Source organism: Neovison vison, chromosome 9, assembly GCF_020171115.1.
Source record: "Neovison vison isolate M4711 chromosome 9, ASM_NN_V1, whole genome shotgun sequence".
Lineage (NCBI taxonomy): Eukaryota > Metazoa > Chordata > Mammalia > Carnivora > Mustelidae > Neogale > Neogale vison.
This window is the reverse complement of record NC_058099.1, coordinates 93,907,497-93,935,453: the sequence shown is the minus strand read 5'-3', so window position 1 is coordinate 93,935,453 and position 27,957 is coordinate 93,907,497. Positions and strand designations below refer to the sequence as shown.

The 27,957-nt window shown below is 47.8% G+C and overlaps 1 protein-coding gene across 5 annotated transcripts in view; it reads right to left on the bottom strand.

Annotated features, from left to right (window-relative positions):
* Nucleotides 1–27,957, bottom strand: part of SMARCA2 (SWI/SNF related, matrix associated, actin dependent regulator of chromatin, subfamily a, member 2) — a 181,027-nt gene that overhangs the window by 64,530 nt on the left and 88,540 nt on the right. For all 5 annotated transcript variants that reach the window (XM_044265960.1, XM_044265965.1, XM_044265964.1 and 2 more), the window contains exons 24-27: nucleotides 26,769–26,932; nucleotides 21,246–21,473; nucleotides 17,462–17,539; nucleotides 12,449–12,667 (exon numbers count right to left, since the gene is read on the bottom strand). In XM_044265960.1, the coding sequence (XP_044121895.1) occupies nucleotides 12,449–12,667; nucleotides 17,462–17,539; nucleotides 21,246–21,473; nucleotides 26,769–26,932 (689 nt within the window). The remainder of the gene's footprint in view (nucleotides 1–12,448; nucleotides 12,668–17,461; nucleotides 17,540–21,245; nucleotides 21,474–26,768; nucleotides 26,933–27,957) is intronic.

Sequence of the window (27,957 nt, the reverse complement as noted above, 5' to 3'; positions counted from 1 at the left end):
TCCATACGACACGCAGGTGTGTCCGTCGTGGCCACCACCACACTGGTTTCCCATCCAGCATGTCCCATCAGCACATGGACGTGGTTCAACTCTCTGAATGCGGCCAACAAGCAGATCGTCCCAAATGCTGGACCGTGTCCTGAGGCCACCAACACGCTACAGGACCCTGTGTCAAACCCTCATTCTCAAAACAAAGCCTTCCCGAGGACAAGGAGCAAGTCTCACCTATGCGCCTCCAAGTTTTAGGGCCAAGTCTCAGAGCTGGAACCAGACCAGGGTAAATCCAGAGTTCTCTCCAGGGTCACCAAAGGCAAAGTCAAAGATGGGCAGGGCAGGAAAGATGGGACCATGTACTCTTCTTCACCCTCATCCCTCTCAGGGAGGTGAAATGACCTATCCAAGATGTCACGTAGCAAAATGATGACAGATCTGGAACCAGATCTCCGAGATCCTGGTGCCTGAGCCCGCCTTCCTCCCACTAAGTCATCAAAGGCAACATGGAAGAGAGGAATAGATCCGCTGACAACGTCAATAAAGTTCTGAAGAGATCCTTTTAAATAATCTGTAGGACATCTTTAGAAAATACTCTACACAAGGTCCAAGGGAAGGCTATTTTAGAAAATGGCATCCTGCATTAGTAATATGCTTTCTACAAAGGACGCTGAGCACCGTGATCTTGAATATTGTATGTCAGGAGGAGTGGCAGAAAAAGCTTTGCCTAGAGCAGAGTTTCATGGTCCCATCTACAATTTTTTTTTTCATGAATTCTGACAATCCAACATTCTCTAATAAAAAATAAGAAAGAAACCCTAAGAAAATATAAAAGTCGAAGGCCTTCTGCTTAAAACAACATGCTCTCTTGTGTACGTTCTTGTGTGAAACTAAACATGAAACCCCAGTTACTGTAGCGCTTTCTTTTTGTCTTTTAATTTGGAGTTAGCTTGGGTGTATTACTCTGGGTTTTGCCAAGAAAGAAAGAAAAGGTCGGAACTGGTAGGCAGTTGTGAAATCTACGGCCGTTTGCAAGGCAGAGCAAGGCTGCCCCAGGAAAGTGGCGATTGTACTTTTGGGTGCAAATTTAAGTGATCTTCAACACCGGGCTCTGAAATGAGAACAGCGCCTGCAAATTCTTGAGAAGCTCACGAGCCCTTCTGTCAGAACTGCATGCCTTTTGAATTCTTTTAAGGAAGCACTCTTTCCGAGAAGACGCAGATCACTGGCATCGAAAGGGAAGAATGCCAACAATGTCTACTTTGACCCACATGAGTCAAAAAGCACAGGATTCACTCATTCTGCCTAAAGGACACAGACTGCGGCCACATCTCCTGCAAGCCTGCATTTCCGGCGGGTATGCTTGCTTAGTCATGGTATTCATAAGGTGCCTACTGTGTGCAGGGCGCTCTCATGCTGGCCTGTGCTAGTGTACCAGGCAGGCGAGGGTACTGGCGTTCTTGGAGCCTCATACTCGGGGAAGGGGACAAGGAGCTCGCCTTTGCACAATGGCAGGGCTTAAACTTAAACTGGCTTAAGTCACGTGACAGACACTGGCCGGGCTGGCGATTTCAGCTGCTGTGGTCAGGAGGGATCTCTCCGGAAAGAGACCACTAGGACAAGGAGACAGCCATGAGTGATGGCCTAGGAAGGAGGCTTCCCGGAAGTGCAGAGGACCTGAAAGACAGCCCAGCGTGACAACCTCCCCACCCCCCACCCCAAGAACAAGGGGAGAAGTTGAGGCCAGAAAGCCCCGGGTTGCAGACCAAGCTGAAGTGTTTGGGGTTTGTTTTGTTTGTGTTTTAATTGTATTTATTTATGTGAGAGAGAACACGAATTGGGGGGGAGGAAGGCAAAGGGAGAGGGAGGAGCAGACTCCCTGCTGACCTGGGAGCCTGATGTGGGGCTTGATCTCAAGACCCCGGGATCATGACCTGCGCTGAAGGCAGATGCTTAATCGACTGAACCCCCCGGGTGTCCGAAGGTGTTTGGGCTTAACTGCACTTGCAATGGGAGGCCGTGGCGAGGGTGGGATATGGAGGGGTAGGGGGCGTGGATGGGGGCATGGATAGGAAGAGGAAGGGGAGTAGTGGGTAGGGCGTGACAGGGAGCTGGTGTCTGCTTTGGCAGGTAGACCCTCTGACCTCTCAGGGTAGCCACAGAATGGCCGTGAACTAAGAGGAAAAGCCATCCCGCAAAGCCAGGAATCAACACATTCCAAAGGCCTCAGCACCCAAGGACCTGCATCGCCTTTTCTTTACTCAAAGGTATGCGACGTGCTGTAGTTCTCCTCCAGTGGGGGCCAGGGGCACAGGGGCGGCCATCAGAGGCTTGGATCTCCCAAGCAGGTGAACTTGCCTTCCTCTTCTGGAGGGCATAGGGGGGAGCTGCCCTTCCCTCCTGTGGGGGAGGGAAAATCCTAAGCAGGGTCCCCAGAAGCAGGACACTAACCCTAACAAAGTAGGATCTACATCGCTTAAACTCTGCTCGTATCTTGAACAGTTCAAGCTGTACAAGTCAGAGCATCTCACAATCTATTTTAATCTCTATTAATTCCCATCTGTGTACACTTGGAGACCGGCTCTCGACAAGCTCTTTAAGGTGGCTAAGTGTGCACTATTATCTCTAATAGCGTCTCTCCAATCTGGCTCTTAATTGCACTAATAAGGCAGGCACCGCTCTGCCGGTAAGGAACGGAAACTTGACAATTAACACCTTATTTCCTGGTCCGGGCATGGACCGGAGGCTCAGCCTCCTCCATGTTGGAGAAATGGGTGTCACGTTGAATCTGCTTTTAAGCAGCCTCTGTGCACGGCCCTGCCAGTAGGAAAGCAGAGGGGAATCATTTTTTTGTTTTTTTGTTTTTTTTTTTAATTATTTTTGTTAACATATGTATTATTAGCCCCAGGGGTACAGGTCTGTGGATCATCAGGCTTACACATTTCCCAGCACTCACCATAGCACATACTCTCCCCAATGTCCATCACCCAACCAGAGGGTGATCATTCCTAAAACCAGAGCACAAAGTGAAAGTCCAAGCAGCTTCACATGGTTTTAGAGGTTGTGGAAGGGACCCTGCGAGTCCAGGGTAATACAGCTCACTCAACCCAGGAGGCCCAGGGTCCCATCCTCAGCAGGGGGCAGGGCCAGGACCCACGGGCCCCTTTCCCTACAGATGGCCCCCATGCTCTTCTGCAGACATGCAGGATTAAGTAGAAACCCCGCAGGACACAGAGCTCACAGCTGAGTGTGCAGAGCTTGCGGGGGCTTGAGGAGAAGAGGCCCATCCCACCACCTATTCAGGAAGCCCACATCTCCTCCTCGTTACGTCCATTAATGAGCGGGGATAGGAGCCTCTTTAACTTCCCCTTTCCCTTTCCCCGGTCGCCCCAAACCCTATATTCAAGACATATGGACAAGACAATGGAAATGGTTTGGGTTTTTTTTTTTTTTCCTCTTTTACTATTACTTATCAGGTTTATTCTGACATAATTTAATTCCTTTTTTGTGATAGGCAATTTGTTTTTGGAACCCTTCTTATGTGAGCCAGGTTAAGCGTTAAGACATTTAAACCTCAGAAAACTCTACCAAGTACATGCTATTGTCCCCCGTCCCCCCATTTTATGGCAAAAGCTACAAGTTAAACTTAGCATCCAGACTCACAGGCTAATTATAATTAGACAGAGCTGGGATGTGAACCCTGGGTCATCAGATTCCAAGGCTTCCGTTTTGGACCATGATCCTAAGCTATCCAGGTACACGATCACCAAACACCCGCCCAGATGTGGACACAGGGGTGGTAAAATCATCCCGCCTTGCCTCTAACTTCCCGACCAGCACCTTTCCCCACCTCCACCATGAACGACATCATTGCAGAATGTGTACCTGTATCACAACGTCACATCATATGCCTTAAGTATATATACTTTTTTATCTGCTAAAGATAAACAAAGAAGGTTTTCTTCCTGCAGCCTTACTGATTAAAGAAAACAAAAGTAAAAAAAAAAAAAAAAAAAAAAAAAAAAGTACGGGACAGGAACCAAATCTTGATTTCAAAAAAAGCAGACATATTTCTGAAACCATCAATTTCTCCGCAGGAGTTGGCTCCACATAAAGATAAGGCGAACTTACTCGGGCTTGTAAATATCTGTAAGCCCGATCCAATTTCCCATGGTTCCTTTCCATGACTGAGTTACGTTTCCGAGCTGAATCCCTATTTCAAAGGATAGAACTTGAAACCAGAAATTCCACGCATCACAGTTTTAAAAAACTGAGCAAAACAAGTCTCTCCTGCTTCTCAACCTTTAGTATTTAGTTTAGTTGGCCTTCAGAGGACTATCTCTTCCAACGAACTTACCCTACTGAATTCTGACAAAAGGGAGCACATTAAGGTCCAAGGACCGTGAAAACAATCTAGCCGGGATTTGGATTTGAGCATAAAATAAAAACTGTAGAAAAGTTACCAAAATTCGTTTACTAGTGTCAAGCATTTCCCCACGCAACTCAAACGCTTGCCACTAGTCTTTTGAGTACTTCCTAAAGTACAAAGAACAGGAATTTGGCAAAATCCACATCTATTTTCTAGGTCCTTAGCTCTCCCTTGTGTATAAAAACGGAAATGCAGCTTGCTAGAAATTTTGCCCCAGTATATCAGATGACCCAATTTTAAAAGCTAGAAAATGCCATTTGATTAAAAAACAAACAAAACAACAAAAAATAAAAACAAAAAAAACCCATGTTTATGTCTTACAGCAAAAAGCAAAGAAAGATTATTTAAAGCGACAAAACAAAAGCAACAAAATGTTAAAAGCATTCTGCACAGTATACTTTTGATAAAGAATCCCAAAAAACAAAAACAAACACACCTAAAGTCTTGTCAGCGTAAGAGATTTTAGGAGGAAAGGGACATTTCACAGACTCATAGGTGCTCTCAGCGGAGATTACAGTGAGGAGTTTCCAGCCCCTTCTCTGATTTCAGGTTGGACTGCACTGAATCCAGACCAAACACAGGAGACACTATACTGTTTCAGAGATTTCTAGAAATTTCTCTCGAGAGGAAAAATCCTCTTCTGATGGGTGACAAGACAGTTCGCTCTTTCTCCTTGTGTATGTCAACAGAATTTCAAATACTGTGTTTGAAATTCCAACTTCTTTAAACTTTCTTGGTACTTTTTCCAGTTCTTGGATTTCTCTGCCTCTCCCCGATAGTTTTTGACACGGGCCGCTGGTGACGGAAAGCCAGCCAGGGGATCTTACCCTGTTTTCAGCACCCTGGTTTTACGCAGCTTTTAAAGACACCTCCCAGGTAAATTTCCTTGAGAAGTGTTACATTTTACTCACTGATTACCCCCACTACTCTATGGTTTAAGACTCTCTTACTGTTTCCCCCACTTCAAGCTGCGGGAAGGAGAATCCCCCCAGATCCTCTGAGTGGTCAGAAGACAGGACCAGGAGAGGTCCCCACTCGGGCACAGAAATCATGGGGCGCTTGGGCTATGACTTGGCTGGACAAAGAGGGCATTATCTGGGCTGCCCGTCCTCTCAGGGCTGCCATCGAAACCCCAAATCGTCGCAAACCAGCTGCATCTATCCCTAGATTGGAAGGTGGGAGGAAGCGAGTCTTAGCCCACTTTTGCTTGTAACTTGGTTTGGGGCCCAACTGCAAAAACAGGGCACTGCAGACACAGAGATAACTTCCTTCAACACTGGGAGCTTCTACAGGATACCTAAAAAAGCATCCTCCTCCTCATCCAGGAGGACCACACAGAGAGGCACCAGCGAGTAAGAAGGACCTGCCAAATTACTGTTTCGAGACGCTCACATCCATTGCGATACAAAAGCGTACTCTTCAAACTTCGTTCCTCCTGTCCGGCTGGTAATTAAATATTACACAGAGCACATAATTTGGTTTGCATTCCAATTATCTTCCAGAGCTGTAGGGTACAAATCACTCACTTGGCAATTAAAAACATTCTGGGGTGTCACTAAATGTTTTAAGGGAGGGAAGGATTCTGAAGTTGGCAGAAGGACCAAAGGAACAGGAAGAAGAGAAAAAGCAAAGACTCCAGGATGCACCCCTCGGCTCAGCTTTTAGCTTTGTAATCCACGTCCCCCTGCCGATTTTATGGAGCCCCTGTCCCCAATAATGACGACAATACTGGAGACATCACAAACAGCGCACATGGCTGGAGCTAAACCGAAAAACCTGTCCCCCTGGGCTCATCAGACGTCTGCCAATTCAGGCTGATGGAACGCCTGCTCTCACACGGAGACACAGAGATATTTTTCCAAGAAATTATCAACATGAGCCAACTATTGTGTATGCACACGCCGGCACGCACGCACGCGCGTGCACACACACACACACACAGTCCGCGGTGCAGCCCGGTAATCGCCTTGGGTCCACCATGGGAAAAGCTCGGAAATGCTGATGGAGATCCTATTTTTAAAACCACGTTCATATTCTCTTTTACGCTTTCTAAAGGCGCCATCCTCCGTTCAGGGGAGCCACCCACTGCCTTCAGAAGGATTAGGATAAAGTTGGTATGCAAGAGGAAAAAAAAGAAAAAAACGAATGATACCAGCGCCTTCCAAAAACGGATTTGTGAGCCCACCATCAGACAGCAGGCTAAATCAGGATTTGTGGGGGGAGAGGCGTCTCCTCAGTTGCAAAGCCTCTTTGGGATCGACAGCGGTGCCTGGGGGACAGGGATCCTGAGAACCCCCGGAAGCCACTGGGTTGGCCCCTCTGGCCGGGCCACATTGTGTAGGGGAAGTTGCTCAGCCTATGTGACAGGAAGGCAGGGCAGGGGCCTCCTGTGCTGGGAGTGAAGAGGGAGGGAGGTAAGAGGCCAGGCTCCAGGGTATTGCCACCTGTTGTATCATCAAGAATTTGTCCTGGGGCGCTGGCACAAGCTCCTAAAGCCCTTGGAATTTCCGGAGTGGTAGTGGTGTCTCTGTTATGCTAATGAGGTGACCAGAGAGGGCCCCCCAGAGGGCTTCAGGATGGGGACTGTCACCAGGAGGACCAACTGCTTGGTGACATGGTTGCGCTGTGGAGCCAGGCGGGCCTGGGATGTGGGTGGGGGGGGGGATGGGAGGGGAGGGTCTAATTGCCCAGCTGATGATTTTATTTCATTTCATTTTATTTATTTTTCCCCAGCAAATGCTTTTCATCATTTGTGCCTACACAGTAAGAGCCTTAGGTAAAAACCCTGGCCACTGAAGGTCAGTGGAGCTTCCTGCTCGGTGAGACTCACTGATGTGCCAGGAGGGGATCTTTGTGTGCTTCTGATACCTCACCCTACCTATGCCTGTCTTCACTGGCTGGTGCGGACTTGGGTCTGTCAGAAAACTGTGGCCACAAGTAGTGCTTTTCTGAGTTCCATTCATCATCACGGCAAATTACTGAACCCGAGGGGCTCCTGAGAACCCCTGCACTTACAGCCAGTCAGTCGGGGAGTGGAGGTAGCCTGGGGGCCCCCAGAGTGCAGCGGGGGGGGGGGGATAAGCACGGCCTTGTTGGGGCCCGAGCCCGTTAACTGGTGGCGTCTGTGCCAACTCTGGGTAGTGAGCCAGGTTGGGTTGAAATGGAATACTTGCCCGTGAGGGTCCAAAAGTGGTGTGTTTAAAGGGCTGGGTGCAAGGAGCAAGAGGAATGAGACCCTAAAGGTACCCAGAGATGGGTATTCCGTGAAGCTAGTAACGTGCGAACCTCAGGACTCTTACCTCACAAGCTCCTTCTAAGGCTCTGGGACGGTCCCTGACGATATGTTCATATGGGCAGATACAATGTGCAAAAACTAAACATTTTCATCTTGCTTGTGTTCAAAAGCTCTCGCCCTGGGGCGCCTGGGTGGCTCAGTGGGTTAAGTGTCTGCCTTCAGCTCAGATCATGATCCTGGAGTCCTGGGATCGAGTCCCATGAGGCCTGCATCAGGCTCCCAGCTCAATGAGGAGTTTCCCTCTCCCTCTGCCCCACCCCTCCCCATGTTCTCTCTTTCTCTAATAAATATATAAATAAAATCTTAAAAAAAAAAAAACAAAACCCGAAACAACAACAACAAACCTTCCTCACCCACCCAGTCCTCAAATTCTAGAAACTTCAGTCTTGACAACCCCCTGGTGGTGACTGCCCTCGCTGAGAAACAGGGCTGGATTCTCTTGCACGGTCTAGCGCGGTGTGCAGAAAGCAGCCAAGACTTTGCAGAGTCTCAAGCAGGGCACAAAAGAGCTGGGAGCACGAGGCCAGCACCAGGGGTTTGGGGGTCTTCATGAGACTCCCGACTGCCAGAAAGCTGCCAGCCGGAGATGGAGCCAGGCCCCCAGACCTGAAGAGCTCAAATCATGGACATCTCCCAGGGAACGAGATGGGACCAGACGCCCGTCGAGACCTCCAGGGATGGGACAGACGGGTAGGCCTGTGCGGAGCCCAGCAGAGACCCACAGGACAGCGGGAGAACCAGGGCTCCCGTCCCCCAGGCCACCAGGAAACACCAGCTTCTACCATTATCCAGATGCCTCCTAGGAAGGAAGCTGGGACAGCAGCCCCCAGGAGAGGAGGGAAAGGGCCCCTGGGACTCATGAACGTTGACCTGATTACCCCCAAAAGATTACCCAATTAACTTGAAATTGGCTAAGTTTCCCTCAGTGGAAAACAGGGATTTCAGAATAACTTTAAAAAACCTTTTTTTTTTTTTTTTTAAATTGAGCTGTTTGAAATTGTGATCCTTCTCATTCAAAACAACATTACGAATACAGAAAAATTTCAAAGTCTTCCAACTAAACAGATTGTCTAAAGGTCACTGTGGGAATTTTTAGCATAATAGGATTATAAAATAAAACCTGTTTGTGATAAAACCATAATACAATGTTCAAAGAAAGTGGCCATATCACTTAAATCTAACCTAAGCGTTCATGAGGCAGAGACGGCTCGCTAATCCCCAGAGTCGTCTTCTCCTGGGCTGGTGGCCACACCCCACTTCCCGGTCTCCCTTATGGCTGGTGTGGCCGCGTGGCCAAGCCACAGCCCGCGGACCGTGAGCGGAGGGGGTACGGAGCCGTGGCAGGCCCGGCCCATCCGGCCCCACGCCCGCCACTCTGTGCTGTCCTCCCCACTTCCCGCTTGCTGGGGTGCAGACGAGGAAGCCGGCGGAAGCTCCCTCAGCCCAGGCTCTTGAATGGCCGCATGGAGAGCCCCGGCCACCACCAACCAGAAACACCCACCTTGGGCTTGGATGTGAGGAAGACATTTCTACTGGCTTTTTTCCGATAGGCCCACGAGTAGGGCATGTGTAGGTCCGGCCGTTGCCACCGTGAGCGTTAGTCTAGGCCGCACTCTCCCACCTCAATCTGCTGCTAATTCAATGTGGCAATCAGTGGGCGCATACTTTTTGCACACAGAATTCCTAAGTTCCAACCAGATCCACCTCGCCCACGACGAGGAGAGCGGGCGTGGGGGCAACCACCGAGGACGGCAGGAGACTGGGTTGTGGTTGTGAGCTGGGCCCAGGAACGAACACCGACACGTGAGGGCTCAGAGAAGGTTCCAGGACGGTTTGCGAGGGCGCCACAGGTGTGGTGGCGGGGGAGCTGGGCCTTGAAGGATGAGAAAGGCTCAGCAGAAGGAAAAGGGTGGGGAAGTGCCTCCCACACCGAACGTGGGCAAAAAGGCAGAGCGTTTCCTTGAGGGACGGCCCGTCTCCTGGCACCGGGGCTGCGGAGAGCGTGGTGTGAGCCCGGGGCGGGGAGCTGCTCCGTTCGGCTGCCATCCAGCTCTGCGAGTCCCCGCACCTCCGAGGCCTCTGCCAAGCAGGCTTTGTACAACATTGCCAGGAGAAAGAAGAATTATTTTAGCCCCGTCTCAGCATTTCTTCCACAACAGTCTCTGCCATATTCCCTTTCAAGCCTGGCTCGGCCGGGTCCATTCAGCGCGCTCAGTCATCCGCCAGGAGAGAACATCTCTTCGCGTCTGGGCTTGTGAAAACCCCTTGAATATAATGTTATTATCAAAAAAAGCTTGCTAGGCTGATATCGAACAGGACTGCAGCTGGTGAATGAGAAAACAAATGACAGTAAAGCATCTATTTTGAATGCTCAGGCCATGGGCCGAGCTTCCTGGACTGTGGGTCGCAGCTGACAGCGAGTTACCGGTTCCTTCCAAATACTGACAAACAGTTTGCAAAAGAACGGATCACAAAAAAGATGGATTACAACAGAGCTGTGCTGAGCACACTTCTGTCCTTCCTGGGTGACTTCGTATCTCACAAGACAGCTCAGCATGAATATGATATAATATATAAAATATACTTATATAAATAATAATGTAGATTATATATTATATCATATTATAAACATGAATTTCATGGTGTCGTTTTGAAAAACAAACCAGTTTTCCATTTTTTAGATGTGTATGTTAGAAGTCAAAGAAGGTCTACCAGACCACCAGAAAAGGGAAATGCTATCCTAACATTATGGTAAACGAGTCAATGTCCACTTTCCTCTTAAAAGTTACAATTTCATTTTGCCAACATTCCTTGGGTCCCTACTATGTGCCGGGCACTGTGCTGTTCACTAGTAGTAGACACTGAAGGAAAAAGAGAGCAAATGAAGCATTCTACACTTGAAAACTTTCTAAGATCCACGTTATTTTTCTTTTTTCTTTTTCTTTTTTTTTAAGATTTTTTTTTATTTGACAGACAGAGACACAGTAAGAGAGGGGGAACACAAGCAGCGGGCATAAAGGAGGGAGAAGCAGGATTCCTGCTAAGCAGAGAGCCTGATGCGGGGCTGGATCGCAGAACCCTGGGATCATGACCTGAGCCGAAGGCAGACGCTTCACCAACTGAGCCACCCAGGCAACCCTAAGATCCATGTTCTATTCCTTAAGAGTGTTTCCCAAAGAGTATTTTAAAATGGGTGAGTTCAGCTACATTCTTGCCTAAAAGATAAGGTAATGTTGTTCGTAACATCTGTAGATTCTGTGTGTAAAGACAGACTTTCCGTGTTGGCCTGGAGGGCTGTGTCATCTGTCACAACGGGACTCCAGGTACTCAGTTTATTGCTTGAATAAAAGAGAAAGGAGGAGAATTTTCCTGAGCTCGGAAATGATTATTAAACAAACACCAAACTCTTCCCATTACAGAACGAATCTTAACGATACCGCCACAACCTCACAAAAGGGAAACAAAAGGAACCCCCAAAACACATTCTGGGGCCACGGGGATGTGTGGCTAGGACAGTCAGACAGTCACACGTAGGAAGCCAGATTTCGCATGCCATTGTTCAGCCGTAAATATGAGCGATGCTTTCTTCGTCTCTTTCTTTTTTTCAGGCTTTTCAAAATTCAGGTCACGTCTCTCTCATCATACAGCAAGCGCAGTACATCACATCTCAAGAGGTGCCCAGACCCGTCGGCCTTGGATAACCAATCTCGAAACACGTCCCCTGCCTTTCTACCGGCCTACCTACCTTGTGTCCTGGGTCCTAAAGCCACATGTCGCAAAGCTCAGAACGGCATTCCCCTTCCAGAAAATGAACCCCTCACAACAGCTTCTGTTTTGTTTGGTTTTCAACCCGATGGAGCTATCTCCAGAGCACCTTTACCGGTCCTGCCTGGGACGAGGGTCCCAGACTGCTGTCAACCCAGGTCCTAAGTCTGCTCCCAGCGAGGAAAAGGGGGGCAAAACCTTCAAATGCAAGAGTCCCACCGGCCATGGCATGCACACATGTCACTTCTAGGGCCACTGAGATGCCTCTGCTCCCCAGGACACATTCTGAGATTTCATTCCCCAGTTAAAATGAGAACTCAACATTTTCCAAAGGGGGGTGTGTACCCCCAAACTGCAGAATAACATTCCCAAACTTCAGTGACTCCCGTCTGTGCTTGCCATGGGCAGACAAGATGAGCCAAAACTGAGCACGCGAAGGCGTCAGCACTCGCTAATTCTTGTTCCTAGCCAGCTGTGCATCCCTGCGTCGTCACTGAACCTCTCTGGGCCACAACTGCTTTGTCCCTAAAACCAAGACCCTACAAAGACACCTTCCAGCTCTAATTTCTTTGGGTCGAGGAAGGAACCACGCAGCTAGAAACCACACTGTCTCCAAACTCTCTCCGCAGGCCTTGGAAAAGTAAAACTCTGAGTCAAGAGCAGGAAATTGAGGGGGAACAATTAAAAAGATCTCTCGGACCCCCTTCCGCATTCTGGTCCTAAATCCGACCCTGAGGCCTGAGCAGGCGAGGGGTCAGGAAGCGTGATTGGGCCTCACTGTTGCCAGTGGCCAGTTCTGCTCTGGCGCCACATTCCTCATTATTCTCCAAGGCCCTGCCTTCAAACGCAAAGGGGCCACCGCCACCGTCAAACGACCTTCCCCGGACACTCGTCCCCGGGCTCCCGATGGCTCGAGCCCACAGGCGCGCCCGCCGGGCCAGGCCAGGCAGGAAAGCAGCGACACCTACCCGCAGCCACTGCTTCTCGGTGAGGGCGTCGCTGTAGTCCACGTCCCGGCGCTGGCGAGACCCCCTCCCGAATATCTTCTCCTCCTCTTCCTCACACGTGAGCCGCTCTACTTCGGCGTCGTCCTTAATAATCCAGGAGGGCAGCTCGTCCTCCTCCATGAGGCGCGGCTTCCGCTTCGGGTTCCGGGCATCCTCCCTCCGCCGGTCCATGTCCATGCGCTGGAGGCAGGAGCGACAGCGTCACCGGTGGGAACGGGGCCTCGGCACGGGGCCGACCGCACGGCACACAGAACGTCCCCGGGTCCCCTCCTGTGGTTTCGGGGTCCCTCTCTGCTTTCCCCATAGACTCTCTAGATCCTGACCGACATGTTCTAGCTCATTCCTCGAGCGCCCTGGCCCCACGGGGATCCTGCAAGGTAAAAATCTCTCCCTCTGGACCCCATCTTCTGTGCACAAAGCTCCCGCTTTAAGGCGTAGGGAGGAAAGTCCGGCTGGGGATGTATTTAAAATAACTCACTGCTACCCTGGCATCCAAGTGCTCTGAAAGCCCAGGAAAGAAAAACTCCATGAAGAAAACTCCCCTCTCCCCAATAGGGCTCATGCTTTTAATTAAACAACTGAGGGGCGCCCCTTAGACGGGGACATGTGGGCACGTTAAAGGCTTGGTTAGTCATTCAGCCACGAAGGTATTGAATTTTTGGTGCACTGTGGGCTCTGCGAGAGGGATGTCCTTCAGCTTGAGCTTTTAAAAAGTTGAGCTCGTACGAAAATACCACAGCACCAGAGAAGAAGGCCGAGCTCATCTCAGCTGCTCAGGTCATCAGTGAAGTGTCTCTCTTTTGTATATTTTCCTAGACTCCCAAATGCCTGTGTCCCCACCTCTTGCTTGCTTTTAAAAAAATCCAGTGCACTTGTAAGAACGTTAAGTGCCACATACTTGGCTTTAACCTGTAATTAAACAATCTACTAGCTTCAAAAAGCAAATAAAACCTCCACTGGACGGCTGCATACGTTAGTTATATAAGTATATAGATAGCTAGATAGTCAGAGAGAGAGAGGTTGCTAGCTAGATGTACTATTGCTACAATCGAATACACCATTAACCGTTAAATGATTTACCTTTCCCCTTTCCTCCTTCGGTTCTACGGTATTGAAACAGGGATTCAACATAACTTTTTCGTAAGAGTTAAAACCGGCAACCGAAGGTCAATGACATTTCTATTCAAATCCAAACTTGACCTCTAGGATCCACATAAAAAATGCAAGTTCAAAGTCCCTTAAAGGGCGCTTCAACTTTTTTTGGGAAATCATTATATTTCCAAGATGGGGCCGGCCTGCAGCATCGGGGAGCCCCATTGGTTGATAACTGTGGCCGTCCCGTTCTGTCATGTGCTATAGTTAGCTGGACAGGCTGTTCTTGATCCTGACTCCTCATGCTCCGGTGTCAGATACGGGATCCACCAAAGTTACAGTGGTAGCACAGCGCACGCCTTGCTGGCGACGCAGCCTGGAGAGGAGCCTCGCCACCGGCCCTCCGGACGCTACTTTAGACGCTAGTAAGAAAAAAACCCAAAACACACATTTTTTGGTTAATGCTTTCTACGGAGATGACACTTGGGTTTTTGGTTTGACCCCCACCACTACCTAAACCAAGAACTGTTAAAAATGACTTACACCATGCCTTTGTCCACACTCGGGAACATGATCTTTTCTGACATAGAAGTAAAAACAAATTGGTATAAAAAATAAAAAGTGAATTGATATATAAAATTGGGTATAAAAAGTAAATTGCACTTCCTTTTTTTTTTTTTTTTCTTTTAGAAAGGGCTTGATGCACTATTTTTCAATAAGTTTAAAGTTCCGATGGCTGCATCTCTCCCCAGGGGTTTCTACTTGCAGAAGACCAGAACGAAATCTGAAGGTGACATGCAAGGATGTCAAATTTACGACTCAGGTACGACATGAATATATTTGTCTTAAGACCTGATTAAATAAATGTTGTGTTAACAAGTACAGTTATTTTTAAAAAGTACTTCTTGCCTTTGTAAGGAACATAACAGTTTATAAAGTTTCATGCTTGTATGTTACCAAAATGTCTCATATTTGTACCTTGGTGTGTCAAAGATCTTTTCAGGTAAAATTCATAGGGAACTGGCATGAAAGATCTCTGTTTCTGAAGTCCCATTTTTAGAAGGAAATGAGAAAACTATTCAAAAGAAAGGTTTTATTTTAAAGAGACTGTCTGCTTGATGAGTGTTATTTAACTACCAAGTCTATGATAAACCAAATCATAAGCTTATATTAAATTTTACAGAGAACTTTTTTTTTTAATAATAAGGGATAAAAAAGTTAAATATATGAAATCCGAATCTAGCTCACAATCCATTCTTGTCTCACTGAACTTCATTAGAGCAGCTGGCAAGGATTCAGATTTGATTTCCTGCCCCCTGGTGGAGGTGCTAATGCACAGTAAACGGGTCAAAGGCGGCCACTGCTTAGACTAAAAGAAAACACACCACCAAACCCAACCCCAAATTCGTATAATCCAAAAATGAAAAGTCAACCATTGAGAAAAAGCAAAACATGCCCCCAAATTGAAATGCCGACCAAAAAGTGCTCCCTCGCCAGCTTCATCGTTCTAAGCCTGTTCTTTGCATGATAAAATACTCCTAAATTAAAAGAAGGCTGGGCCTTGGCCAGACATTCAATTTCTTCCCCCCCACCCCACCCTGAGGCTTTTGATTTCTGCAAATACCCAGCCCAAAAGTCAGAGAAGAGAAGTCCTCTTTTCCCCTCACTCTGGGGCTACCGATGGAAATCTCCATCTCTGGGCCTGCTCTGATTTGTGTAATGACACACAATGAGGCCCGTTCCTAGACCTCAAGAGTATCTGAGGCTGTGGGCCATGCTGAATTATTGCCAGTCAGTGACCAGCCAGGAAAGCTAAGGGCCTCTTGCCCCTGTGTTCCCCAGGAATTCATGTTTTAATAAGTTCCTCAAGGATAGAAAAAAATGTCTGCTTCCTCTGTGTATCTCTAACATCCCTCAGTAGAGAACAGGCTATAAAGGGAGGGACCAACAGTTTAAGTTAATAATTTCAGTTTTATGGGTGCCTGGGTGGCTCAGTGGGTTAAGCCTTTGCTTTCGGCTCAGGTCATGATCTCAGGGTCCTGGGATCGAGCCCCACATTAGGCTCTCTGCTCAGTGGGGAGCCTGCTTCCTCCTCTCTCTCTGCCTGCCTCTCTGCCTACTTGTGATCTCTGTCTCTGTCAAATAAATAAATAAAATCTCAAAAAAAAAAAAAAAAAAAGAAATTTTGGTTTTAGGAAGACCCTACATGGAACCTGCTGTTATATGATCCTGTTGCATCATTTTGATCTAAAATGGCCCAACCGGGGAGGGTGGTGCGTGGGGGGAGGGGAGGAAAGTACACATTCCAGGGTGGGAATCATTCCCATGGCGACCTAAAACTTCCCTCAGAGAGAATTAAGTGTCTTTTTATCTTGAATCGTTATGTGTGGACACAACTGTTCCCTAGACATAAATTACAAAATCCACCCCCCCCAAAAAAAAGAAAAAAAAGTAAGCCTCTACACAGCTAGAACTCCCTTCTCGGACTATCTGCACAAGAAAACAGAGAACGCAAATCTTGTGGGTCATATCTGGCCCAGGGTCCTGTTTTGTTTGGCACGCAGTATTAGATCATAATAAAAAATTGAATTTAGCCGCAAACATTTTTAAATCCAGCGATCACACACGAAAAACCTAGATTTCCAGCTTCTCTTGGCAATCTGGAGTTCCCGGCTCCGTGGGGCTTGGGGCCCTGTCCCCCTCAGACAGAGCAGCTCCAGGTTACCACCACCACCCCCTCCCCTACCCCTCCACTCGCCTCACTCCTTCAAACTGCGTGTCTGACACCTGAGGGCACTCAGACGGGGGGCGGGGGCTCCACGCTACAGCTCACATTCATCTCTCTTTCCGCCATCAAACTAAATGTCAGGAAGAGCCGCGTGATTGATGGTAGTGGAGGGGCCTGGCAACTTGTCCATGTCCTGATCCACACTGACATCGTCTCAAGGCCCTACATTTTGCAAAGGCCGCCATTCATTCAGTCGGTATTTGTTAAGCAAGCGCTCGTGCCGCGAGCTGTTCTGAGCATCGGGGAAGCAGAGATAGTTACCCACGTGCCCTGAGAATGGAATAAAACATCCCTCCTCGGGGCCTCCTTTTCTTGCCAAGGGGACTTGCGGCAGGCCATGCACACAAATCGAAGGCAGATTTCCGCAAATTCCCCCTGACTACCTACGCAGTGTGGAACATCGAGGTTGAAACTGTGGATGTTAAACCCTCAAATGTCGAGGTTCTATTCTACCTGTCCGGACCAGCGAAATCCAACTGACTCTTTCACTGAAAGGTGACACATCAAAGCTGCACCTTGAGATGCTTCTGGAAGGTTCGCGTTCCCTTCAGCAGGCTCCCGTCACTGTTAAGAAGAGGCATGACCCTGTTGTTGGGTCGCCGTGGGGCATGTTTGTTGTGACCCAGTGGGGAGACAGCAAGGGAATGGCTACAGACCACCTACAGAAGCCGGGCAGGTTTCCCGGAAGACGCTGGCTTGGAATGAGAAATGAGCCAGGAAGGGGGCAGCAGGTGAGGGGGGCGAGTGGGAATCTGTGGCAAAGCTGTGGACCACATGGCCTGTCCAGAGGGCACAGCGGCTACTAAGCCCTGGCCAACTGCTTCCACACAGAGACGTGGGCCTGGTATTGCCTATTCTCCTTTTTCAAGAGAAGCCAGAAATCAGGATTCTTTTTATGTTGGCAACAAATTGGAAATTTTAAAAAAAAACCTGCGTGGGCCAAACAAAATATGTCTGCAGGCTAAACCCAGCCAGTTTGCAGCCTCTGAACTGAAGGGAAGTCACAGGCTTCACAAATGAAGTGCCGCCGGGGCCCGCGGGCTCCGGACACCTCGGGTCAGCAGAGAAAGGGGCACGAGTTCCTATGACATTACCATGAAGAGATCAAATTCTTCTTCTCGTCGAGCGATCATTTGGTTCAGGGTCTCATCGTCGGGCACTTCGTCTTCTTCCTGGGGTCAAGAACACAAGGACTTAGCAGGCTTTAAGGAAGAGCTTGGACAAGTGGGGCAAGGTACCAAGGAGTCACGTGGGCCTGTCCTGCAGACCACAGCCAGAAAGCAAAGACAATGGTCACTGGGTGTGTTCTTTGCCATCGTTATTTCACAAGGCATTCAAACCATCTTCCCTGAGAAAAATCTGTTTGTAAAGAAAACATGGTAAATGACGAAAAACCCGGGGCTATGGATCTTGATTCCGTTACTTTTAAAACAAAGATACTTAACGTCTCCCCCACCTCAATGACCTCATCTGTAAAATGGGTATGGCATTTACTCTGAAGATAAGTTGCAACATTTAAGTACGGAAATGCACAGGGGAAAGTGCCTAACATAAATTCTTTTACTTCTATTAATCTCAATCTTCATGTAAGTGCTTATTTCCGAAGCCTTACAAAACCCACAAATAGCTGATAGTTTGTGACGAGGCACAGAGCAAGACCTTAAAATTACACAAGTCAAATGCAGAGCCTTTAAGATATGTATCATCAGTGTCTTTCAGTGGGAATTCTTATGCTAATGGTTAAAGCTGTGGATGGGACAATTCAGAATGTAGCTATCACAATCCCCCCACAAACTATTTTTAATTAAAAAATTAAATTAAGCAGAGAAAGCAGGTACACAAGAGCTAACATTCCCTTTTTATATTGTGTTAGACCAAGGCACATGCTCTCTCTGCAAATTCCTCAGAAACCAAGTTCTCCAGCTTCCTAGAAATGTGATGACTTCCATACTTGAAGAAAAACATGATTTTAAAAGTTGGGCAGAAGCTGCAGAACTTACCTTCCAAAATTATTTTTATCATATGCTGGCTAAGCGTGTTAAAAATTGAACGGAGAATGTCAGTGTATTAGCAGGGGGAGGAAGGAGGAAAACCCAGAACTTCAAACATCCAATTTCCCAAATTATACATTCACAACGAGGCACCTTGTTCTAGGAATAGTGTGAGTGTACGAGCGGCTTAAATGAGATAACTCGGGCGCTTCCCAAGATAATGTCTGATGTGCTGTGTTAGAAATGAATGCATTTCCATAACGCAAAACTCTAATGATTCAAGCTAATAATTACTTCTAAAAAGCTTTCTATGCTAGTTCATCTCTAGACTGATTAAAGTCAATTTGTCTCAATATTCTATTTCATCTGACAAAGACTAGCTGGCAGGGGCTGATACTTCACCATACAAAGAATCTGGTTAACGGATCCTTTGGTGAAAATGTGCTCTGCTTTGCCCACTCTACACCCAGAACCCCATACTGTCCACTTATTGTCTACACAATAGAGGACTCCGACTTCCCCGTGATTAGGATGAAAAGATTCTCTTATGGGGCGCCTGCCTTCAGTTCAGGTCATGATCTCAGGGTCCTGGGACAGAGCCCCGCATCAGGGTCTCTGCTCAGTGGGAAGCCTGCTTCCCTTCCTCTCTCTCTGCCTGCCTCTCTGCTTACTTGTGATCTCTGTCTGTCAAATAAATAAATACAACCTTAAAAAAAGGAAAAAAAAAGATTCTCTCTTTTAAGAAGTCAAGAAGACTTCTTAAAGTGGCCTGATCTTCCCAGAGACTGGAATGCCTCGGAGGCGGGTGAAATCCTTTCCTGGACTCTTTGTGCCTTAGTCCTTCCTGGCCTGTCAACCAGGCAGATAGTGGCCTTAATATCTGGTACCAGAGGCCTTGACTGTGGTCTGTCAGTGTCCCCAAACATCTTCACATCCCGAAGTCCACCCAGAAAATGGTACGGTGTCTGACACACTCACAGCCTGGACGGAGCTTGGCGCCCAGCAAGACTGCTCTTAATGATCCCACTCCAGCCCCCCATCCCAGCGGCCCCCAGGGCTGGGAGATACTGACATGTCCCCGCAGCCTAGGAGGGAGAGAAAGTTCCAGGCTACCTTGAGCCCCATCTAACCCAGGCCAGCTTCTGTTTTCCCAAGGCCTACACAAAACAAATGAAGCAAAAACACAGTCGAGGCCTTGGGCTGAGTGTCAGCTCTGCCCACACCTGCTTTGGGAATGCATGTATCACATGTCCCCCTTTCTTTTACAGTCCCAGGTGTGTAAACCATAACAACAACAACAAAATCACCCGAAAACCCGATTCTAAATTAGTACCAAATACTTAATTTCAAGAAATCGAACCTGTATCACACAAGAATCAGAGTGGTGAACTATTCAAGATCAAAATTTTAAAAATGTGTGTCAAGGTAGGAATGCATGTGCACACCTACTTTTCATTATTTTAATGAAATCGCATACATAACTCATCCAATACAGAAGACAGACAAGTTAGGAAAAAGCACCCTAGAAAAATGCTCTTCAGTGTGTGGAAAACTTTATTTCAGGATTCATTTAAATATCAAAATCTACTTCATATTTAAGACTCTGTTTCAGGAAAAAAAATTTGAGGCTTTTAAAAGAATTTGCCTTATAATTTATAGGAGATTTCAAAAACCTATATCCTACAGAAGGCAAAGTCAAGCTGCATCTAATATATGCAATGAGAAGAGTTCTCCACTGGTTGCTGTAAGGTCAACCCACTCTTCAGTTTACAAATCTGGGGGCATCAAACCAAACGTGTCCTTCCCAAGACAGCCCTGTGATAAGGATGGGCACTGGAACTCCTGCGCAGTTTTCTAGACTACATTGGAACTATGTCTTTCAATCTCTTTCAAATCCATTTGGGTTGAAAATTTAGTACGGAATTAATAAAACTGGCGGGACGCCTGGGTGGCTCAGTTGGTGAAGCACCTGCCTTCGGCTCAGGTCATGATCCCGGGGTCCTAGGATTGAGCCCCAGCTCGGCTCCTGGCTCAGCGAGGACTCGGCTTCTCCCTCTGCCTCTGCCCCTCCTTCCGCTTATGCTCTCTCTCTCTCTAATAAATAAATAAAATCTAAAAAAAACTTACCCAAACTGGCAATCTAAAAAAACAAACAACAAACAAAAAAAAAGTGATGACCTGAAGACCCCCCCCTTAGAGAAACATAAGTAATGTGTTCTTTGAACAACCTTGCCAAGGAAAAAAAAAGAGGTTTTTTACTTTTCTTTTTCTTCCTTTCTTTCTTTTTTTAAACTGGTCATTTTCTCAGCCATTGATTGGCTTTTACAGAAAAATCCGAATTGGAGGTCAATGTCATGCTTTCCAAGTAAGAGTAAATTGGGTTAAGGTGGTTGTGAGGGCTCGTCCTACAAGCATACCGAGGTGCAAAGACAACAGAGGGCCCCAGGGCGGGGGGGGGGGGGGGGGGGGGATGGCAGAGAGAAAGGGCAAGGAGGGGCTCTTCCTCCTCAGGGGTCTTGTCTCATTGGCTGGTTTTGTCCCCACCAGCCTCCTGCCCTAGGGGCCGGCCTGTAGTTCTGCGTGCGCCCTACAGAGGGCAGTATTTATAACACGATCCAGCCCCACACCTGGGTTGCGTCTCTGGGGAAAAACCTGGGAAGAAGCGTGTCCTGGCTGAGCCTTACAGTCCCTCTAGCAAATGCTTCCCAAGGCCCTGGCTTGGATAACTTTCAGAGGCTTTCTGGGCTTGGGATGGATGATAGCAGCTAATTTATTCATTTTAATTAACGCCAGCCCAGGAAATTCTTTAAAGAACAAAGAGGTCATTCTTAATCCTCCGAGACAGAAGGTCACCGTCGGATCTCCTGCACTTGGCTTTCTGTAATACCTCATTTTCCTCCTCGTGCTCCAGGATGGCCTGCAGGAACGCCCTCCGCTCGTGGCTCGAGGACTTCTGATCGAACATGCCCGCCTGGATCACCTTCTGATCCACGTTCAGCTTGTACTTGGCGGCGGCGAGGATCTTTTCCTCCACGCTGTTCACGGTACACAGCCTCAGCACCCGGACCTCGTTCTGCTGACCGATGCGGTGAGCTCGGTCCTGCGCTTGCAGATCCTGCGCGGGACAAGGACAGGCCGTGAGCGGCACCCGTGCCCGTGAGCGGGGCCTGCCCCAGACGGGAGGGAGGGCTACTTCACCACCCGCACGCATCGAAGATTCTGGTTCATTGCTCGTTCCTGCCTAACGGAGGGAAGCTGGGCTCTGCAGAGCTCCGTTCACCATCAGGCCTAGTCCCCAGCTAAACAACCAAACAAACAAAACTCAATACATTTGATATCAGAATTAGGACTCTGGTATTACCTACAAGTGACCTTAAATTGCAAGAAATCATGGACACTGGTATCAAGTGTTCAAGAAGATTTTTAAAAACAGTCATGAATTTACACACACACACACACACACACGTGCGTGTGCACGCACCGCACATACAGGGGTTGCTCAGGGGACAGATCTCCTGGCATCTAAACCCACCAGAGACGCAATCTTCAGTTTGGGGAATGAAAAGGATTGCCAGTATAATACTAAATGGATCACATTTTGGGGGGCAGAAATCTGGCAGTGTGTATCAAAGGTGTGAAAACTGGGGATGGTCCTTGACTCCCGAAATTGTACTTCCAGCAACTTATCCTATGGGAATAATCATGGATATGTACCAAGATTTACAAGGGTATGCGTCTCACTGTTAAGTATTATTTACAATTTTTAAAAAGCAGAATTAAATAAAAAACCAACAATAACAGATTGGTTAAAATAATTCATCTTTGTAATGTTAAGTACCATATACTATATACTGTATAGTACCATACAAAATCAACTAGAAATTTAGTGACACAGAGCTATGATAAGTAAAAACTACAAGTTACATATGAGTGGGTACATGAGGACCGAGACCAAGAAAAGGCAGGAGGAGACATGCCATTGATATTGACATTCCCAAGTACGGAGAGAACAGTTACTATTAAATTCTCCTCCTTTTATGTTCAAATGGTTTAAATTTTTTTTTTTCTGCTTTCAACATATATTATTCTTAGAAGAAGAAAGAGGTTTTAATGAAATCTTTCAATAAAAACCTTCCCTAAACCTGAGGCCAAGTTACCTGATTTTAATGCTGCACAATAAAACCTTCTCAGCCTGTCACTGTTACTCCTTCTGGCCCAGGCGACAGTCTCTGTGCCCATGCTAAGGAGTGATTTCCATGTGTCCCCTCATTAGACCTGTTTACATTTTTAGGCCAAAAGTCTGTCCCTTGTATCCCGCATCCTGACTTTACACAGAGCTGACAGGCCACAGCTCTAAGCTCATCCCCTGGACCATGTGAGGTTCCTGGTCGTGCATGTGGCATAGGTGACAACGGGTCAAAGTCCACCCAGGAGATACCCCGTCTTTGCTGCAGGGACCTCTAAGATTAAAAGACTAACGAGGCAGGGCGCCTCGGTGGCTCCGTGGGTTAAGCCTCTACCTTCGGCTCAGGTCCTGATCTCAGGGTCCTGGGATCGAGCCCCGCATCGGGCTCTCTGCTCAGCGGGGATCCTGCTTCCCCCTCTCTCTCTGCCTGCCTCTCTGCCTACTTGTGATCTCTGTCTGTCAAATAAATAAATAAAATCTTAAAAAAAAAAGACTAATGAGGCAAAAATTGTTCCTCAGACGATGTCTGAATAATGTCAAATATCAAATGACTGACCCCTGAAGGCAGCCAGCACGCATCCAGATCAGATGTTTTCCAAAGAGGAGAAAGTGAGGCGGGTAAGGAAAATCCAAAGTCGGCGGGGGGAGGAGGCAGAGCCCTACACATCATTTATAAGACCTTGGCTCAATCACCTCTCTCAACGCACGCTCACCAGCACGGGGAGGCAGCGACCAAGATGGCGAGTTGTGTGCTGTCAAGTCTGGGTTATCTTCTAGAACAGGGGTCAGTCAGGGAACTGTTTCTGTAACGGGCCCAAGAGTTAAGTTTCTATGAATAATAAATATTCTAGGTTGTCTGGGCCCAGAGCAAACACTCAGCACCTGTTCTCACCAAAAAGCTGATCATCATCTTCTTTTTTTCCCCATTTTACATTTTTCTACTTAAAAACGGGGGGAAACCATTCTGAGCTCACTGGTCATACGAAAGCCCCCAGGTCTTAGTTTGCTGACTTCTACCATAGAAGATGCTGATAAATCACAAAAATATTGAGATCCAGGTGACAGAAGATGATGACAGGCAAGGAAGCAGCGGGCCTGGGGCATTACAAAGGGAGTCTTAAGTTCAGGAGTCCCTGCCAGCTGGCTGCAATGAGGGGTTCTGTTCGGTTCTGTTTTGTGGGGCTGGCAGTGGTGTGTTGTGTCTCTAAAGCCATTTATCTATTTGGAAAGCAGCAAAAATTAGTGTTTCGAGGCTGAAGCAGTTTTCGGAATGTAAGCCTGTGAGTCTCTAATCAAAATGGGGACGGGTTGTACGTGGTGCTGTTACTGGATGGATTCTTCAATACTTTTGAGGTCTTAGGGATCAGACGCTTCATCACGCTAAGCAGGTGTGATTGTACCCGAAGACAAGGACCTCGTCTGGAAAGAGGGCCTCCCGGGTAACAGTCTGAACAACTCAACCCCAGCTCCATGGGCCAATAGTAAGGGCACCAACCCATGGTTCCAATCCACAGTTTGGACAATGAGAGCCTCAGTAATCCCGCAGGGTTTTACTGCTAATGCCACATGTGTACGTTCAACTTTCCTTCTAACAAGAGCCCCGAGCCAGAGACGTGTACGCCTCTCTCATCTTCAGTCTGTCAACTTCTGTCGAACAGAACCACTATTTGGTCAATATGCCTTGATTTTGATTCAACGGGACAAAGAATTACTACAAATGCCTTCCCCCCCAATGCAAGTTGAAACCAACATGGCACAAAGAGCTCCACAACTTTCACCTTGGGGACCATGCAGCCTTCATGCAGGGGTATAGGGTAGAAAGAGCCCAAGATCCACACCCAGACAGACACGGACAAGTTGCTACCGACTGGTTTCCTTACGTGGAGGGTACTTTGAGAACTAGGTACGAAATTTGCAAACTGCCTTGTAGCATCTAGTGGAGTTTGCTGCTTAATGGAAGTTAGTTCCTTACCTTGTATAAGGAAAATCAATATCACTCAAAGATCAATGACTTCTGAAAATGAAAAAAAAAAAAAAAAAGTTCTGCCCAAACTTATGGCCACGTTTAAGTGACGACATGAAAAATATGTTCAGCCCAGTTCCCCAAATCAGGTGGCAGTGAAATCTACCTACGGCAGATAAAAGCATTTGGAGAAATATATGGTCCACGGGCCGGGAACCTGTAGTGAATTAGACCAGGGGAAGTCTGAGGTCCTGTGTGTTTTGTTGCCTAAGGTTTAGTTCAAATACAGGGAAAGGTAAATGAATTGTTCTGGAGTTCCCCCGTAGTTAAGGGTTGTAAGCTGGTGTGTGTGTGTGTGTGTGTGTATGTGTGTGTGTGAGAGAGAGAGAGATGGGGGAGAAAGGCAGGGGGAGTCAAAGAGACAGAGAGGGAAGGAGAAACAGAAGGGGGAAGAGAGAAGACAGAGGAAGAGACAGAGGGAGAGAAAGGGGTGGAGGGAGAGAAAGAGAGACAGGCATGGATGGCCCAGCATCCTTTCCCTGGTAGATCAGCATGTCTAGAGGCAGTGAATGCCCCGGCACTTGGAATCCACACTGCCAACACAGGTGGTCAGCCGAGAAGAAGTATTTACCTCCAAAGACAAAATCCAGGAACCCTCCAATCACCTAGAGACAAGCTAGTATTTTTTTTTTCCCCTTCAGGAAAGATTTAGGCAGCAGATGTAGAGTGATATAAACCACCCTGAACTCCCCGGGGAGGAGAAGAATCACATACTCCTCCCCTAGATGCCCAGCTGAGCCTCAGTGCCCCTGGGCTGCAGCCACTCCTGAAATGTGGGACGGATGCTGGGTTCCCAACAGTGAACAGGAAAACTGCAGGTCTGCCACAGGAATAAGAATTCCACCTGTGCCCGGGGAATGCAATGTGGGCTATAGCAATATATAAAAAATATAAAAATATTTCCCAAAGACTTGGAACTAATATACTCTGTGCTGGTGGCTCCTGAACCCTTTCCAAGGTCCGGACATTTGCAGAGAAACGTTCTTTACTGCGTTCACAGAGAACGGCTGGGGGCCACTGCAGGGGTTCAGTGGCCGTGGCCTCCCCGAGGCTCAGAATCACGGCTCTGAAATCAGTGGCCCTCAGCTAGGAGAGAAATGGCGCAGAATCTCTGGGGAGCGTTTTGCATGTCTCCACAAGTCTGGGAAGTGCCTGCAAAATGGGGCATGGGGTGGCAGGGAATGGGAAGCAGGCGTGCGTGCATTTTTAAAAAGCTCTCTCATCGTTCTGTGCATCCCACGACCATTCCCTGCTCCAAATGATCCCGTAAGCCTTTTCGTCCCAGTCTGCACCATGACCCGGTGAGACGACCGCTTGGCGTGTTTGCAGTGGGGGAAACTGAGGCGCAGGCCGCAGCCCAGGTGAAACTGACGTACGCCGCCTCCCATTCCTACCGGAGAGCTGCGGTTTTCCCGTCGACTGTTTTGAATTCGCATGTGCTCCAAAATGAATCAAACCCTGACAAACATCATTCTACCCGATTCCGCATGAGCAGGTGTCCTACCTCCACAGGCCACGGAGGCAACCCCAGGAGAACCACAAGAGACCCGTTCTCTGGGGCATTTTCAACCATCAAAGCAGCCTCTAAAAAGGAGTAAATTGACGCGTATATTGACCTGGCTCAAAGTACTCGGTAGTAGATGCTCTGTGGGACAGTCTTTGATGGTGATTTTAAATAAAACACACAGACTAAAAGAAAAACCATTAATTGTATACAAATATACTAATTGTTTGACCCTCAGCAACTTACGGCTTCTGGAAACTCCTTTCCTTGCCGGGAAAGGTACATTTAGTGACATCAACAACCTTACAGGATTGGGAAAACGGAATGAACCAATGCCCATAAAGAGGCCGGCATAGAGTTGGGTGTAATAAATGTGAGTTGTTGCTGCTTTTGCTTCAGAGCCTTTGTGATTTATCCTGTAACCAAACATCCATCCCAGGAGATGGCCTGAAAATGGAGCAGAAATGGAATTTCTGGACCCCACACTGGAGCTTTTCAAAAGGCACATCGAAGGCATGTGGACAACGTCTCACTACCTAGCCCCCGAGGGAGGCAAGCGAACAGCCGTCCTGATGTGCACAGCCGTCTCCCCTCTGGAGCGATGGCTCCTTTAGAAATTGTTCTTGACACTGCTAGTCTTTCAGCCCCTGTAGTTCCAGAAGGGACACAGGGGCACCCGCATCAGAGACAGACAGACCTGGTGAGGATTCCAGTCGCTGTCAAAGATGACCACGGTGTCCGCTGCCTGCAGGTTCAAGCCCAGGCCGCCCGCTCGGGTGCTCAGCAGAAAGATGAAATACTGGGACCCGGGCTCGTTGAATTTCTTCAGCAGCGCAGCGCGGTCCTCAGACTTGGTGGTTCCTGGGGGTAGAAGAAAAGTAAATTTGCCAGTGAACTCCCTCCCGAAAATGGCACCGAGCTAGAGAGATCGGCCGGTGTCCTGGAGAAACAGATGCCTGCTGGCATAAGTGAGGTAATCCCCTGAGGTTTTTTTGTTTGTTTGTTTTGGTTTTTTTTTTTTTTTTTTTTTTTTTACTTTTTGAAAGGAACTTTGGACATTTTGCAATTAGGAGAGAGAGAGAGAGAGACTTTTCTTAAATCAAGAAGGAACACTGTCTACTACCCATTGTTTCAAAATCCTGGGTTTAAATACTTAGGACTGGGTATCTTTGTAACTCCACAAATTCCAGAACATTCTCACATTTAACCTAAAACTTAACGAAACATTTTCTAGATTTCTGTGCTTTAAAACACCAAATAATTTTTAAAAGCCCATCTACCAACATACACACACACACACACACACACACACATACAAACGCCAAACACCCTTACGAATATTATTGTACTGGTTTAAGGCAATTTGACCAACAGGCATTTAGAGGGGGAACTTGTTGATGCCAAGAGGGTGGGAAAAAAAGGGAAACCGGTTTCCTCTGCATTTTACCGTTTGGATTGCTTCTGAGCGTGATCTGGCTGGGAAAAAACACAAAACCTGAAAGGAATATTTTTATCCCGATTAGCAAGACCTGAAGCCACAATTACCCCATGCATACCACCAGTACACACACGGAAGCTCTTCAGGCTGCTTCGCACCGGCACAGTCTGTTCTGCCGAGTTCACAGGGTGCAGACCTGCGACCCAGCCCAGCGGTGGCATATAACCCAGGGGGCCTGAAAGGACTCCACAATGGGGGTGGGGGGAAGTGGAGAGCGCCAGACCCCCGAGCAGGGCGAGCAGGTGCAGGGCCTGATGTCCCCATACCCGCCTCCCAAATTAGCCACTCAGCCACCGGTGCTGTAATGTCTTCTGGGGTGGCGGGGCTGGGGGGAAGCACTGCTGCAGAGTTTTGAGAAAAGCTTTAGGCTGCTGGGAAGCAGATATGC